Raw genomic sequence first — 18,397 nt, forward strand, 5'->3', positions numbered from 1 at the left:
TTCCATCACGACGTTATTTTTACAACATCATTACAATTATAAACCTATCATAATTATCAATTAAATGTTAATATATCGAATATATTATTAAATTAAATCTGCGTGAAATGTTAGGCTAACGACCTTAGACTGTCGAATGCCCTTTTCTCAATAAGAAAAAAATCTTGTTGCTCTTATTAGAGTACTGTATACGTACATCGCAGTCGTTATCGTCGGCAAATCATATAAATATATTATACGCACACACACATAATAAGTACACGGTTTTACGGCTATCGTAATAATTATTATTACACGTACAGTACATACGCGTGTATTCGTATAACGTTGTTTCGCGGGTACGCTCCGGGGAGTTTTATTCGCACGTGCACACGTTTGATGGTGTAATAATAATATAATGTGTATCACTACGGTTTTTAGAAGCGGATGCGAGAAAAAATTACTCCGACCGGGACGCGTCGCGGGCACGATTACGCGACATAATAATAACAATAATAATCATAATTTATGTGCGCGCTAAATTTGCATGCACGAACATGCGGTGCGATCCATTTGACTGGCTGCATTCAATTTTTTCGGTAAACGCAAGGTGTTCTTGATAGAATAAAATCAAAAATAAAAATAAAAACACTCTTGTTGATCCAGGACGATTTTTGTGTAACATGCTGAATAGTGCTAAGATCGCTACTAATCAGTCGTTTAATAACTGTGAACGTACGTTCTCTCGAATTTTTTAAATTTATTTCGGTTTTTTTTATTAAGTAACTTATTTTGAAGTGAAATCTTTTTTTTAGACATTTCGATTCATAAAAACATCGTTCAGTTAGAATTTTAACTTTTAAAATACTGGCTTAATCAATATTTTCAACAAACTGACTTGTAATATTCCATTTTTTTGTTTTCCTAACTTAAAAAAAAAAAAGTATCTCATGGATCAAACCGGTATGAATGACCGAATTTATTGCCGTCATTTCAAATTTTTTTCAGCTGAATCTCACCGAGCTTGTCATGAGCCACAACTACATCTTCGGAGAAATGGTTTTTTACAATTTTCTTTCTAATAGTATCTTAGGTTATCCTGATTTTTTTTTATAGACCCGAAACACTGACTTTTGTCCAGGATCTGGTAAACACTCTGTCCGAACGGTGCTTGAGGCTTAAAGCTCCACTTGGCCGTTCCATCATTTTAATACCGAATAAGAGTGTTTGCCGTCCTGTAAACTGCACTAAATAATTTGTTATATATCTTAAAACACAATAATACAACCGTCAAAAAATAAAATCGCTGGTATCTTGTATAAAATATGAGAATCGTGAAAACAATAAATATGAATAAATCATCGATTTTTATCACTGAAACATATTGAATCATTACAATACAGTTATTATTTTACAATCGAGTGACTGCATGGGTCAATTATTACATTTTTTATACGCGATTGGAATATTAAAAACCATAATATGATTTTAGCAAAATGGATTCCATCTGGCGGAATGTAATCGGATGAAGAAAATGAAAAAATAAATTTAATAAGTATATATATATATATAATATATCAATACATTTTATTATTTTTGCTTGGCTCGAATAAAGAAACCTTTTAAAAACGATACTGTCAATCGTCTAGTACACGTCCGTTAGCGATTACCACCGGGTAGTTTTGACGAAAAATTAATAATAATGATGGATAGCAATATTTGTATACGAAAAGTACAATTGATAACATATTATTAAATAGTGAGATGTGTAATACAAATCGGAGTGTAATGCGAAAACTTGGTATCGTACGCGATGCGAGGAACCCTTCATTGAACTTCTTCGCGAGATAAGTTATTAAACGATATATGGACCGTATAGTTTGGGATAAAGGATACTATTAGTAAACTAACAACAGCTATATTATTTAGTTGGACCATATTTCTTATTGCGTAAAATGACGACGGGTAAATTAAATGAGTACACAAATATAGGCTTTCAGTTCGAATACAGTGACCAGTAATATTATTTTCTAAGACCGTATACGATATACATAATGTATAATCGGTTTGTAATCAGACGGGAAGTATAATTGGGTCTGAAATCTCGACGGGGGTTAGGGTTATAAAAAGTCACCATCTCATGTTTTTGGTTTCGGGTACAATGAAACCTTTGTTTTCGGCTTATACGTATATGGACGACGCGTGTAAGGCTCGGCTTACTTTTTAAATGGATTGCGCTGCAAACGAGCGACGAAATTATAGTGAAAATACCCTTTTTTAGGTTCTGAGCCAAGCGATTAACGAATTAGTTTTACGATGAGGATTTTCATCATAGATCCTGTTAGTAAATCTACATGAAAAGTTTCTCGCACTACCTTATCAGACCGGAAACGGGCATTTTAAATATCTCGTTTTTCCATTATCTCGTGCCGTTTTCGTCAGCTTAACACGTTAACCGCCGTAATTATATTGATTACTGTATGCGCGATCGCTGAATTTCAACGTTCGTGTGTTATTAATTATTAGTGCATCGATATTGGTTGCTCCAAGGGCGTATTTGAGTTATGGCTATAGGGGGGAGGGGGAAAGGACGAAACTAATTTTTCTTCAATACAAACTTGAAAATAATTTACAGTTCATTACCTACAGCTAATGTTTCTGTTATAATGACATATTGTACTGATAGACTAGTAATTTATATTCTTAATTATTTGTACATTAATTGTTTTGAATAAATCAATGTATTATATTAAAAAAAAGAAATAAATAAAAATATGAGCCACGGGGGGGGGGCGAATGCCCCCTTTGCCCCTCCCCCCTCAAACACGCCCTTGGGCTGCTCAGAATCGTTTGTCTATATGCCACGGACATTCATCACTCTTTCGAACGCTCGTAAGTATACGGATAACGACAACCATCAAGAATTAGGACGAACCAGTGAACAGGTAGGTACTGCGTATTCAAGTACGACGAAATATCGCCTCTGAAAATGTTCGAGTTCGCCACGCCACTGCGCGTGCGTACACGGTACACTGATATGTTTGTGCACGCGCGAACCAACGTTTACGGTACGGGAGGTGAGCGCGCGAGTGCTCGACGTGTTTTATTTCGCTCCGGGCCGTGCACTCCGTTATTCGGTAATCGTCGTCGGCTTATACGTGTTGTGCGTATCGAAACGTCTGGTCCCTGGCGGATCGATATCCCCCAGAACGTTTCTCCAACGGTTACGGCCGCGGTACCTGTGCACCTGTTTTATCGTGCACGTTTCCACGCCGGGATCGTCATTCGCTCGGGCTCGCCGTAAACGGGCCAATACCTGCACTGTTATCGTTACTACTGTTATTTTTGTCGATATTATCACCGTTTGTTGCCGTCATCGGTGTCGGTATCCGCGCGGACGGATCGCAAGTCCGTCCGAATTACGAATGATTCAGTACGGCCAATATCAAATTTTAACAGTACCTACCCACCTACGGATCGGTGTGAACGGTGGTGAGGGGGCTGAAACCCTACCATAATATTATCCACCACTTAATTCGCTGTGGCAGTCGCCGTACTTGGGTACAGGGATCGGTGCCATTGCGAACTAAGGACGCATAGGCCGCACTAAGATCAATGATATTTACGTAATACGTATGCGTGTATATATTTTTTTTTTTTTTTTTACCGGGGATCGAAATACCATGACTTAATAATATTTTATTTATAACATTTATTTAATGAACCATATTTTCACTGGTTTTCAAAGATTCTTTTAACCGACAACCATCGCGTTCCCGGACGGATAACGACCCATATACGAGTGAGGCGCTTAAAGCCGACGTGGCAAACGTGTTAAAGGGTACCACTCCTGTGCACGGTGACGATTGCCAAACATCGAAGAACCCGCCGGAAACGCGTTTTCATTCGCCGTGCGTGCGTGTTGGCTGACGCGGTCGGGTGACGATCAAAACGGGCGTAGGTGAATTGAGTCCCAAACGAATTTATCTTTTTTTCGAAAGAGGTAAACTGAGTCCCTCGTATAACAGTTAGAGTTAGAGTCCCGTCTAAAATATTTAATGTATTCAATTCATTTAAATGTATTTAAATTATAAATATAATCGTTGATATAGTTATAAATTCACCGAGTACGATAGGTAAGTGTATATTATCGTTACATCATTGAATATTATTATATTTCGCTCCGTATTATTACGTAACATTTATATAAGTACCTAACTATCTACAAGAACGCTGGATGTGATATGTGATAACTGATAAGTGTATGTTTAATGTACGTGGTATACAATTGTGTTAATATAATTAAAAGTGTGTTAAATAAAAAAAAAACAGCATTTTAGCATATTTCAAATTACCGCTTTAATTTGTATACAAGGGACTCAATTTACCGATTTCATTTTTATACGAGGGGGACTCAATTTACTTTTTTTTTTTTTTTTTTTTCAAGCGGTACTCGGTTTACCTAAAATCAATAAAATGGGACTCAATTTACCAAACCCGATCAAAACGCGCCCACCACACGGTGTTTTCTCGCAGTGGTTGTTGCAGCCGGTAGCGTTTAAAACGTACGCACGTGAACAGGCGCTTTCATAGTTATTGAATAATCTATTGATCACTACGATTTCGTGTCATTTTTTCTAATGTTTACGTTACATGTTCGTTTCGTCACCGCGCGTGACTGTTTAACGCGCTAACGTTGCGGGCCGTCGGACGCGTTTCGCCAGCAGCGGTGGTCCGTAACTGCGAAACTCCAAGCTCATATTATTCGTTCCAGACATAACGACCCGTACACGCGCCGCCTAACTACAATGATTCGTTATTGCGTTTTAACGGACTGCGATGGTTAAATGCGTACCGGTATGAGGGTATGTGCGAAACGGAACGCCGCGGTGGCAAAATTGTTGTTGATCGACGGGTCCACGGAAGAGTTGTACCCGTTCCAGTAACCCGTTTTTTGAGGGTACAAGTTCAAATGGTCCATTAGATTGTCACCTGAAACGATAAAAAATGCAATCAAACGTTACCGAGCTCTTCGGTTATTTTATTAGTTCGTTAATCGCTATAACTATAAGCCTAAAAAAAAAAATATAAGTTAAGGTTATAACCGACTAAATGTTTCAATTGGTTGTTTTTTTAAATAGATATAATGTGCATATTTCTAATTTAAATGCATAACTGTTTAGAATCCATGCCGCTTTGTATTTCATACTATGTATTATAGACTGACTTGTTAATCAGTGCAGATAGTGCAAAGTTTTAACTATTTTTTTTTTTTTTTTTTTGTATAGCTGTAACTTTAAAAAGAAGTATCTAACATTTTATCTTTACTTGACGTAGGTTATCCAATTACATAAGTTGTTTATGTACAATAAGCATAGAAACTTTAAAATAAACGAGCCATGTTGCTTTTCAAAATACTTTTCATAGCCTAGATAGATATGCCTCGTGCTATACAATATAAACTATCAGCTAGTCCAACAAATTTAATTTCTCAACAAATACTCAATATGACAGCCAAACCAAAAATACTATCGAGTCTGTGTGGAGTTCTTCACACACCGTATTGGTATTACCGTTAAGAAAAAGGCCGATCTATTAAGAAACCAATCTTTATAAACTAACCTTAAAGACTGAAAATTTAATTTACTTAGGTGTTTTTTTCAAATCGGAATACCACTAGGTATAATGAACATGTCAAATAAAGTTTTAAACGAATATTTAGTTATAACTTGAAATGTAAACTTGATATTATGCACGTAAATGGTAAATATGTTTAAAACACTGACATGAAACTTAAAAATGTAGAATATTTTTAAATCAAATATTATTGTTTAAAAGAAGTCTATTTTTATTATATGTGTGTCAATTTTAAATCATTCAAATTCTCAAATAAAACAATCATTGTACAAGTTATTTGGTTTTTTTTTTTTTGTTTATGGCTTTTTAGACTATATATCCAAACATAATTGCGTCAATCTCTTTTAAAAGGCAATATTACTCTGATACCACGACGTTTGTACAAACGTTTTAATTCAAATAAGTTTTTTCTGTGAAAATTGTGAGCAATAGTTTCTTCATTGCCATTTTGATGTTATTTAAAATGTTTTTTTTTTTTTGTATCATATTTGTTTCATCTAGTTTTCAACTGTACCACGTATTTATTTTAGGCATGAAACACTTTACGATTATAAAAGTACTATTTTTGAGAGATATAATATAAAACTCATAGGCATTATAACTATCCAGAAGAAAGGGTTATTATTAAATTCATACATTTTTTGTGATCGCAAAAATACTTAAGAAAATATCTGTCGATAAAATTTTATATGTTATAAAATGTTTAAAATGTTATGATTTTCTTTATAGTAATTATATAGTAAAAAAGAAAACAATTACTCTAAAAACGCTATCGACCTAACTTGAGCCAATGAATAATAAAATGACATTACACTGAATTAGATTGTCGAAAAGGAAATGAGACATTGAGGCAGGACGTGCACTGCTGACTACTTAAATATTCCTTAGACTACGTAATGACTCCAAACCTACCTAGCAATATTGGTAGAAATTCGTTGTACGTGATGTGTTGGATCTGAGCAGTGACGATGTGTCTGGTTTCTTGAAAAACCTGCTCGTCCTCCCAGTGCGGGTTCAGCGACGACAATTTGTCCGCGATCATGTTGTGTTGACGGATCATGATCAAGTGGAGCGTCGTTAAGTGCATGTTTTCATTCGCTCTGGCGTCGCCTAATTTTAATATAATATAAGATATTTATTTTTGACACGATTAATATTAATGAACACTTGGTTGTGGGTAAGACTATGCAGAACGCCCAATGAGGATTTATTAATATTCATTGAAGGGGATTGGGGCTATGATACAAATTCTATCAACTAGCGTTTTTGGCAACACGAATGAATTTTCGCGTGAGAAACTATACCCTCTCATACTTTTTTCACCCTCCTTTACTTCTTCTTCCTTTCAGTCCCTTCATCTTAGTCTTTGTTTATTTTTCGCGTGCATACGTTACTAATGTAGTTTTATCAGATTCATATGTAATAAAAAGAGTCTATGAGTTATACTTATTTCGGTTAGTATTTAACATTGTAACAGAGTGTCTAAGATGTTTTTATAGTTTTATGAACACGTTAAACTGGCAGTTTGAGCTGAATCGTGTATGATAATCAAGAATTTGCAGATAACTGATACTTTTGGAAGTTCCACATCTGGTATCGTTGCAAAGGTTCTTCGAACGAATATGAATATTGAATGCAATATTTTGCACTCACGTCAGCTTGACCTACTTTTAAGTTTTAAATCGGTACGTCGAGCCACAAGGAAAAATTGCAGTTGTGAACTATATAGATCCCATTGTTCCATTATTACTGCGCTAATTGTAGTTTGCAGGGAACGCGGCTTGTGGGCTGGGCATTTCGGATGCGCAGGGACTCACCTGATAGGAAACAATAACGGCCCTTTTCCATTTCTGATTTCTCATTGCACCCATCTCTAGGGTCTTTGTTCGGCGGCAAAAGCTGTTCACCATGTTCCGATATGAATACCTTCATGCGTCCGCCCGTCCAGGATCTTAGGTCGTTTTGAAGCGTCTGCGTGTTTCCGTAAACGGTGGAACCGTCCAAATATGAGCTCGCTTGGTTCAGTTGTTCCCTGGGACCTATGTGAAACGACGTGCAATGATGATCAATGAATGTTATGCGATTAACGAACTGTTATTATAAAAATATGTGGACGCAATGCGCTAACACGACAATCGTGCGGATCCAGAGTTCACTAAAGATTGGTGGGAGCAAGGATCTTAAAGTTATTTACTACTAAACCGTGGGCGAAAAATTATTGAAAAAAAAAAAAAAAATAATAAAAACCCAGTTGTAAAAGTAACCAAAATATATATTTTTAAATTCATGGCCAAAATTATATTATGTTATCATAGGTCGTACACAAGTTGTTGAAGTTTGTAGTTTATAGTACATCATTTTCGTTGTGAATTTTTACTGGAGCTGCTCGAAAGTTATTGCATTAAACAATCGTAAAACGTGCATCCGAAATATACTATATTATTCACTCGAATAAACATTCGAAAATACATTATGTGATAGTGCTCGAATATCATCCCAAGTTTATGTCACACAGACAAGGTTCGACTTACAATTTTCAAGTGTTCGGTGCATGAAAGTAATTTTCCAAGAGTATTCTAAACGCGTTTGTGTTGTGACGGTATGAAAATATTTCTCGAAAAAAATAAAAATCCTGAACTCGGTCAAAAGTATATACAAGTAGTACAAAAAAGTAAATATAAGTTTATACGTATGTGTAGTTGGTTCCATGTCCAAATCACCCGAATGTGTCATTCCGATAGCAAGTTATCTCTGAAGAGTGTCCGCTCACGAGAACTTCGAACTTGGGCGCCTATTTAATGTGTCTTACGTTCGATATCCGTACAGGAAAAATTTTCCTCGGCAAACTTCAACTGTAATTATTTCAGTATGTACGGGAAATGTTCGTACGGTGCACAAAATATACCACATTATACCCAGGGTCTGGGATTACGCACGAATAACAGGGTACAAATCGGTTATAAATATAGAACAATATTAACTTTGTTTTAGCTTTAACGACACTCCTCGTACCTACTTAGCTTTTGGTACGCAAGTAATGAATAAACGTAACAAATCATATATTGTACTCCAATCTAATGACGAGTACCGATCCATGTGTTCATAGATTATTTCAGAGGTGATCTTAGAGAAGTTTGTAATATTCTTCCAACGAGGAAAGATCCCCCTCCCATATTCAGTCCCTAAAAAATGGGTGATATTAAAATGTTGACTACATGTGAACATACGATGTTAAATGAGTTTTTGTATGATATTTTTGTGCGATCGCTAAACCTAACCGGATAGAATGCTTAACGTGTATACCAGTTTCAACGGTTACAACGGATCGTCTTTTCAATAGACTATAAATAAGATAACGGATATAATGAGAACGGGACCAGAAATATTGCAACCTTGCACGGAACTTAATATAGAAGGAGACGTTCAGAATTCGATGAAAATACTGTGATAGAATAAATTGATTTATATACACGTCAACAGTAAATTTTATTTTATTTTTATAACTATACTTAAATGTATTAAGTGTTTCACTATAACTACCATTTAATAATCATTATTTTTATAAGACAAAGAACTTACAAAGAAATTAGTTTTTTAACAGTAATCTGCAAGTATATACCTTTTTTAAATTGTCGATACCCTATCACCCCTTCCAGGGATATTAGGATTAAAATAAATGTTGGGTGCGTTGAAACGGTTTATACCGAAAACCTTACCGAAACCGCAAGTGGACGCGGGCGAAGAGCGCACGAACTCCATGCACTTGCCGTCGCACTTGCCGCCACTTCCGTTTGCGATCACCGGAAAACATTCGGGGTGCGTGACGTTACCGGCAGAGTTACCGCAGCACGAAATCGAGCTCCCGTTGTGCCCTGAAAAAATTCAGAGTTGTCTGTTACTAGGAAAAATAGAAAATGAAATTGATGAATTTCTATTCTTCATGTTTTTAGTATCGTCACGTACAGAGCGATTGTTTTGGTAAAAATGTAAACATGCATATATGTATACATTTAAATCATTAACCGTTGTGACGCTTATAATAATTAATCTTTTAAAAAAAATATTTATACCTATTTTATTGATAACTATTCCGTTATAGATTAATCTATCCATAAATAATCGTATGTTTATAGGTATATTATAAAAAAATAAAAATAAATAAATAAATAAATAAAAAAGAAGAAAACACGTTAATATTTATTTGACGTGAATAATAAATATTATTATTTTGTTTTATATCTGAGCATCTCTAGGGTATACAAAGTATAACCTACTTTACGTCAGTATAAAAAATGTCTGTTTTTTTTTTTTTTTACAAGTGGAATTACAATTTGACTGCCCTACGTCTAAAATTATGACTGTTCTCTAGTGAATTCAGAAAGTTTGACTCTTTAGAATGTAAAAAGTCGTGTGAAGTCAAAATAATTTATTTTCTCCCAACAACACGCAGTAAATGTTTTTTAAAAGTGTTTTAAACTTTGATTAAAATGATATGCAAAAATACATGAATAAAAGTTTAGTTTTAGCGGAAAACTAATATGATGCTTTTACTCCATCCGTACAGTATTTCGAAAGTCGTATAATGCTATATTATTTAGTACGGTTTTGTTTTTATCGAATCAAACTTATTTACGAATGTAAGTTTAAAATTCAGTGTTAAAATTTTAATAAGTGTAATATATATTTTTTCCATTTATTAAAACACTAAAGAAATATACTAAAGAAACCTATAATTACATTACAATTCGATCAAACTTTGTTATTCAAACATTACTATTACATCGTAAACTATCAGATATATATTTTAAATTAATGCATCTTTCTCTTATTTCTATACCTTATAATGTTCCTTCTTGCAGCAGCTGTTCGATCTATTTTTTTACATTCCACCATATAGCATATACTATTTCACTTATTTTTCCAAAAGCATTGTCTCATTGTAACAAGAACACTATCAATTTGAACAATTGCATTTTTTTCTCACCTTTCTCTAAAATTGTAATTTCATATTTTGTATTTTAAATGTTTTATGTAGTATAAGTTATGATTGATTTGTACCACTGGACTTCACATAGATTTGAACGATGAAATATTACTGTACGTCGATAAACTTATTAAAAACTCTAAATCAGAAGTAGCGCGATGTAATGTACACGTGTAATTTTTATAACTCCACGCATGAATCGCATGGCTGTTTGAAAATGGTGGGGGGGGGGGGAGAAATGATGAAATGTTTTTTTTTCCGTCGAAAAGCCGTTCGAAAAACTAAACGTGATAATGATGACAATAATGATAATCGTTAAGATTAAAAAAAAATATAAACCAATACACGCGTCATTACCTCTGCTCAGCGCTGTGGCTGTGATGTCGTGGTCCATGAACTGACCCCAAACTGCTAGCATTACGGTAAAGTCGTGGTCCTCCTCGTATGACTCTCGGTGCACGTCCTCGCTGACTTGCTTTGCCGACGGTAACTCCGAACCATCTGTTGCTCTTCTTGGCTTCCAAACGCCTGCAAGATCGTGGCATGACATCTATATTATTGTGTTGCGCCGAACGCGTGTACGCATTCATTCGGGCGAATTTATACATATCATTAAGGCGAAATGTATAACGGCCCCTTATATGTCTAATACAGGGCCGTAGCAACCAAATATTGCGCTTGAGGTGAAACTTCAAAATGTGGCCATAAGTATTTTAATTTATAAAAAAACTCACAAAAACTGAATATTTTTTATGAACGCAGTATAAATAGTAAATTTTCCTAATAATTATGTAAGCGTTTGTTAATTTTATTTAAATCAATAACTTATTAAAATATAAACATACATAATAATTATAAATAGATTCATAGATATTATTAATAATTAATTATTATATTATAATTATAAACTATACAAGTAAATATATAAATATATAATATTAATTTTACTTATAAGTAATAAGTTAGGTAAGTTAAATTGAAATTTTTTCATTTTTGCGCTCTCCCCGGAATTGCGCTCGTGGCGTAGGTTCCTCTAGCCCCCCTATATTTATTTATGAAATTTGTGGTCTAATACGTTTCCCTTCCAAATTTTTAGAGAGTTTGGACTTTCAGTTAACCCTTAACTGATACGATTAAAAATGTATTATATTGTCGTATAATTTATTATATAATATTTATTCACAGAATTTTTTTTACTAGAGTAGTATCTCATACCATTTGTTTAATGAAATTGATTATTGTCGACTTTCTGATTTGATATTCTTCCCATGTATATTTTTGTTTTTTTTTTTTTTAGTATTATTACATAAAACATTTATTTTTTTGTTCATTAATAGAATTCATTTTTAGTAAGGTTTCCGTTTGAATTTCTTTTAAAATATTAATTGCTTAATAAATATTAGGATATAGATGATAAAATTGTGAGTTATAATTACCATGAAATGAATCAGCCTCATTAGTAATTCGAGGTTGTTAAATAGGTATGTTAATTCCCGATTATTCAACAATTTATAAATTCATCTAAACGATCGGTTAATGTCTCGCCCAAATAATATATACTCTGGTCAGGTAAATTTTGATTCATTCGACCAAATAAATTATGCCCCTGCAATTGGACGCATACATATGGTGGTGTTTGTAGATACCTTCTCCTTCTCGGCAATAAATATATCAAGTGTTTTCGTTATTTTTCAATTTTTCCCCTACCCCCTTCCATTATCCAAAACATATTTTTATTTTTATTTCATTGTAGGCAAATACTTTTTCAGGTGGTCGGTCTTCATCAAAAGTTCCTCGCCGTAACTTTATGGATATTGGACACGGGCGTTATACTTATTGGAGAGGTCGTTTTTCGATGATCCCGGTAGTTTTCTTAAGCTCAACGAAAACTGAGAAACAACTTGGAAATTATTGTGATATTCCATCCCATAACCGTTTGTAATATTTACCTCGTCGAAACGAGTAATTGTGTTTTGAAATTGGCTAGAAATTTCATAGGAGATATTTGACGGTAATTTTTTTTGAAAAATGTAAGTTATTTGAACTTTAGGATATTTTTATCATTCATATTTGCTTCAGTATTTTTATTTTATTTTTTTACGAACGTGAAATCGACTACATCGTTAATGCATATAAATAAATACAAATAACTCGATAAAGTTCATTTTGAATTCTTTTAGTAAAATACTGGTTTTTTGATTTTCACATGGTATCTATTTTCTGCCTTATTTCAACGATATTTTTTATAATTACGAACGTGTAACACAATAAACGTCAAGCCCGAACACCATTATTTTAATTGTTAGATGTTGCGCGGATTGATGTGATTAACACGTTGCGATATTAGGAACATTGTAATATTATTATTTTCGGACGTATCATGCCTTGTTATCGTTTAATGTAATAATTGTGTTGATTTCATATTCTTCTAGTATTATTTAATTACGTCCGTTTATATTCCTTTTCATAATTTAAACGACAATTTCGCATTGCATCGCTGCACGATGATATTTAATGCTCAGCACTTATTCCGATATTTTATGACCTATACATTTAAACTCGACTTCAAACATTACGCTTTTAGAAAAGAAAACACTAAGGGTGGGTTCTGAATGAGATAATCACTTTGGGGGTACGATATATATATATATATATATATGTAGGTACGATGCGTCTTTATATGTCGTTAATTTATGAAAACGGAAATATAATTACGAAATGAAAATAATTTTCATTTTGTTCGCGTATTATTTCATTTAACGTCCTTACTTTAAAAACCAACGTTCGCATTCATATCACGACAACTTAAAATATTTAAACACAAAAGTATACGGTTTTATTATTTTAATTTATTTTTTATAATGAGGATTGTAAAATTATTTTACTTGTATATATACATTATACAGTTTATGTAATAAAAAGTAAATACTACACTAAACTGTTACAATTCAACTTTTCGAGGTACTAAAAATTCCAAACGTTATAATACTTTCCCGTGTAACGTAGCATATTATGATTTTGTGATAAATTTTTTCCTGTTTTTTTATTAAGATAATCGGTCCTAGGTAGAATCGTGGAAAAAGTGCCCACGTAATAAATGATACGTGTTATTTTTCTCTATTGCCTAATGAATTCCAACGAAGTCTAAAATCAGTTTATACACTTTCGGTTATTATTTAAATCGTTTATTTGGAGTTTTTAACACATGCGCTCTGTTTGTACGACTTGCGTGGAAATGAACGAAAATTTTGAGTTTACTAATCGAAAACTAACGTTGGTCCTTTTTCTCGGTCGTTTAAAAACCGAAATATTCGACCGCGTGGACGTGTTTCAATGCGTATATTCGGCGCAGGGACACGACGATCTCTACTCGGTCCCTTTAGTTTAATTATCTTAAGCGCTACACGAACGTTTGGGCCCATTGACATTTCGAGAGAATACATTGCCTACATCATCAGCGTTGATCGAATTCGATCGTCCGACTTGGGAACATTATTATTGCTCTACCGTCTGAATAGTCTGCCGGCAACTGTCTGCGGAACGGTGTCAGTGCCGCGCCTTTGCGCGGTTCCATGACGTTGTTGCAGCTGCCCTCCACCGTCCTGTACCGACTTCGAAGCGGACAAATCACCGGATCGGGACTCGCGCACTCGCTGCTGTTGAACACCGTCGTCACGTTGTTGTCGACCAATATCATCGCATCCGTGTCCTTCGTCACGTTCAACGTTTCCCTGGAACACGGGTCGGCCGCGATGGGAAATCAGAAAATGAAATCGTAAAATCAATTTTTAACAAAACGCTTAAACAGAAATCTGGAGTCGTTCGGACGTAGTAACAGATGGGGCGTAGAAGATTTTTCCCTAACGGGACGGCGGTGCCGGGCGACGGTTTGCTCTTTTCGACGCGGATAAAACGATCTAGTAATATGACGCGTAGGAGGTGTGCAGCTGCTGCACGACAGAACACAGAGCATTGTTTCTAAAAAAAAAAGAGCCAAAAAAATGAAAAAGCAAAACATATCTTTAAATTTATGTTACACGATTTCGTGTTGCACTACAATTATCATTATATTTTTATGTTCAGTCCCAGACATTTTTATTCATTTTTGAAATACAAATTATGTTCTAATGTAATAACGATTTAATGTATTGACGTGACAAAGAAATGCTACGCTTCGGGAAAGATTAAATAGCTTAATGCTTTTAACTACCGAACGAGAAATGGCTATAAATTTAAATCCGGAAGACATTATTGATGATTTCAAAAACTTAACTGGACGCAGAATTGTGTTGTGATCAATTATTTATCAAATTTATTTTGTTTTTTCACTGAAGTATATGACTACGTTTTTGTTTATGTGCACTTTTTAAATATATTGCTGAAAATATTTCAAGTGTTAAACATATCATTTTTTTTTTCGTTATTTATTTTAAATTTGAATTTCAAATAAAATTATAATAATAAAGAAATAGCTATTTAGTTACTTTTTTTTTTAAGGAAAATATTACAATATTAAATTAAACAGTTATTTAGACGTATGTGGGTTTGTTTATACCAGAATTTTGAACGCTTAAAATAACTTTCAATGGTCAGTGACAGCCTTTTGCATACCCTGAAAAAGAGATTTGTGCACGCCTTATGCTCGTACAAGGTTGAAAATTCTTATTAGACATCAATAGGGATGCTTCATGCAAACGTTTATCGTTCGTATTTTGTTTAATCAATCGGTAGCCACTCTGTCGTTGTCCATAATATCGATTTTTAGATCAATGAAATTTTCGGAACTGTTGGAATGTAAGTTTCTGTACGTGGAATAATGGATGAAATGTGTAAATATGTGTTGAAAGTGTTAGGTGGAACGAAAAGAAGCAACCGTCCGCCTAGATTGGGGTCACATATATTTTACACCCGTGTATAATACATTGCCCACACGGACACGCACACGTACGGTGCTTAAAAGCGTTTACTTAAAATACGGTTTTATTTTCTATTTAGTTTTTCGTGTGACAATCGTGAAATTTGTTGTTTTCAAAATTATTCGAATGTTTTGATACCTTGTATATTACACTGAATTAATTTATTTTCGAAGTTCGACAAGTGCTTATTGTAAATATTTCAACTGGTGATAACAGATATTATTTTTTTTCTGTGCGGTTCCCTCAAAGTACCTATGAACAAATAAAATAAAAGTTTGTAGAGTCCCGCGGAAGCATTCCAAAATTCAAATACAAATTGTGTTTTGCTTGACTTTCATTATTTACCGAGGCTTTATTTTTTGTTCAAAGCTCAAATATTTATTCAGGTGGTCGTGTTAAAACGTAACAATATAATTTTAAGAAAACAAAACATTTTGTTCCCCAAGAAATGATTTGGTATCCGACAAAAAAAAAAAATAATTACGAGAAAAACGGTATGCCTGTAATAAAAATTGAATATAGGAATACATTTTTTTTTTTTTTTGAATTATGGTTTTTAGTTTTATTAGAATTACGTTATTATTTTGTCAGATTCAATGGCATCTCCCGAATCGCCAATGATCAATACCTCCGAAAAACCGTATCGGGTTGCATATACGGCTTCATCCTGTTTGTCCCCCTTTTTGCTTAATACCGTCATTACGATGAGCGTTCTCGTGTTGTATTTCTTCTGTTATATTATTACTTCTGAAAGTCCTGATTATTATTATTATTCCTCGTAACTCTATCCGTTCACCCCGAGTATTAAGGATTCACGTGTGTATACAAATATCGCGAGATTCATTATTTTTCCACATAAAATGTTTTACGTCACCATGTGGTTAACGTTGCTTTGCAATTTCAAATTTCCACCGAGTATTGATAAATTGATGTTAATTCAATTCTAAATTTTAATTCTTCTACTCTGGACATGGAATACGAAACGTTTTCACATATGCTGTGTAAATAACTAAGCGCGCACATCCGATGAATACTATTTTTATCTGTCCGTTGATTTCACCAACATCCGTTTTCCTTAAACACGATAAAAATAATATTTTTTCTAAATCTAAAATAATATTTCTATTTGTATACTTCATTTGTTGAAAATCTACAGCTAAAATCGATCCAATGGATACAAGAATTTAATATACAAAATGTACTCGTATATATACCTATATGTACGGAAATAAATAGGAAATAAATAAATTAATTAATAAATTCTTAGTCTGGAGTATTATCATTATTATTATTATATTTGTGATTTACGCCTGATTTGGAATTAAAAATTCATCATCAAGTATGCATAAAGTCAATGTGAAAAAATAAATAAATAAAAAGAAAAAAGAAATTAAATAACTAACCATTAACTTAAAACAAAGTCGTTTTTAAAGTTCTTTATATAAATTATTTTTTAAATATTAATTTTTCGAGAATTAATAATTTAAAAATTCTTATTTTATTTTTATTATTTAAACAGTTGAAAGATGCGTTTAACAATATATCAATATTTTCGGGCAACTCTTGTTAATTGTGTTTTTAAATAAAAATTTGGGTCGAAAAGTTGGTCGTAATAAGTATACTACTTCGAGGTTGGTTTTTTAAAATATATTTATAAAGCGTATTACAATATAATATTTTATACATTTATACCAATTGTATACCCGGAGTCGCGTAATTTCTAATATCTGTTGAATAATATTTTCCGAATATCAAGTATCGAATTACCGAATAATAATGATTCCGTCATAATCATCGGGGCGCGCGAAGTATAACGATCTATAAGTATTATCTCGCATTGTCAGGCACGTATAAAAGGGTTAAATATTGGGATTTGTGACACGCTCTTCTTATTATGGTATGAAATAAATACTATTTGGAATTTTAGCAAGTTTAATCCGTGGGTCTCCGTTACGATTATTATCTTTTACCGTGATTTCCATCGGCAATAAACAAACGGCTCAATAATGCGTACTAATGCATGTACCTATTACATTTCTAATTTTCCTTATTGTTTTCAATACTAAAACATAAAATCGTAAAATCCCGAATCTCCTACCGAGTCCTGCGCTCATACCAATAATTATTGCGATCGGAAAATATTGATTATTATTAGCTTGAAGTTGTCACGGTTAATTTGCAAACCGTCAAGTCGCGCATATGATTAGGTTATTTTTTTTGATGTAATAAACACGGTTTTCAGGGGTAGTTGGGGGGGGGCAGGTGTAAGAGAAGAGTGAAATTGAATACGCGAACTTTCAAAAAACCGTTTCTGGGCATTGAGCTCTCGTCGGAATCTAGAGGGGCCGGGAGGGTTGTTGATACAGCGTCATTCGACATCGTGCAAGCGCTGACCTCAATTTTTCAGTCGCAACGTTCTCGACGTAACCGTTCCGCGCGATCCGTATCGATTCGGGGCCGGACTTCATCACTTGCTGATGACGGTATGATGGAGTTCCGTCATCAATTGTCGGGAAGTTTTTTTCCAAATCCTCTTTGGCTTTCAAACTTTTGTAGCCTCCCTCCATCGCGAGTATTAAGTCGTCTCCGGTCGCATTTATAACAGTCTTCTGAATAATTGATGTTGCCGTCGCCTCGTCTGCTGCGCATCCATACACCCCATCGAACAACAAACATTAGAAATTAAAAAAAAAAAAAAAATAAATAAAATAAAACTCAATACAAGTACGAGATTGTAAAGGTGGAAAAAGAGACGGTTTCTACGTAGTATAACGAGATATTCGTAGTATTTAGCGCACCTCTTAAAGAAGATGCAACTTTTTTTCTTCCTTGTCTGTGCAAAATTAGTTTTCCCTCTCCTGAATGAATAAACATTTAAGAT

The 18,397-nt window shown here is 33.9% G+C and overlaps 1 protein-coding gene across 2 annotated transcripts in view; it reads right to left on the reverse strand.

The window, feature by feature from the left end:
- Window positions 1-18,397, reverse strand: part of LOC112691528 (peroxidase) — a 44,720-nt gene that overhangs the window by 6,109 nt on the left and 20,214 nt on the right. The window contains exons 5-11 of one of the 2 annotated variants that reach the window (XM_025565799.1): window positions 17,911-18,157; window positions 14,108-14,331; window positions 10,958-11,128; window positions 9,333-9,488; window positions 7,434-7,655; window positions 6,529-6,726; window positions 4,835-4,971 (exon numbers count right to left, since the gene is read on the reverse strand). In XM_025565799.1, coding sequence (XP_025421584.1) covers window positions 4,835-4,971; window positions 6,529-6,726; window positions 7,434-7,655; window positions 9,333-9,488; window positions 10,958-11,128; window positions 14,108-14,331; window positions 17,911-18,157 — 1,355 coding nt within the window. The remainder of the gene's footprint in view (window positions 1-4,834; window positions 4,972-6,528; window positions 6,727-7,433; window positions 7,656-9,332; window positions 9,489-10,957; window positions 11,129-14,107; window positions 14,332-17,910; window positions 18,158-18,397) is intronic. The other variant, XM_025565800.1, reaches the window with a different exon arrangement.

The sequence above is a fragment of the Sipha flava genome, unplaced genomic scaffold (genome assembly GCF_003268045.1).
Source record: "Sipha flava isolate LNK unplaced genomic scaffold, YSA_version1 64_pilon_pilon, whole genome shotgun sequence".
Lineage (NCBI taxonomy): Eukaryota > Metazoa > Arthropoda > Insecta > Hemiptera > Aphididae > Sipha > Sipha flava.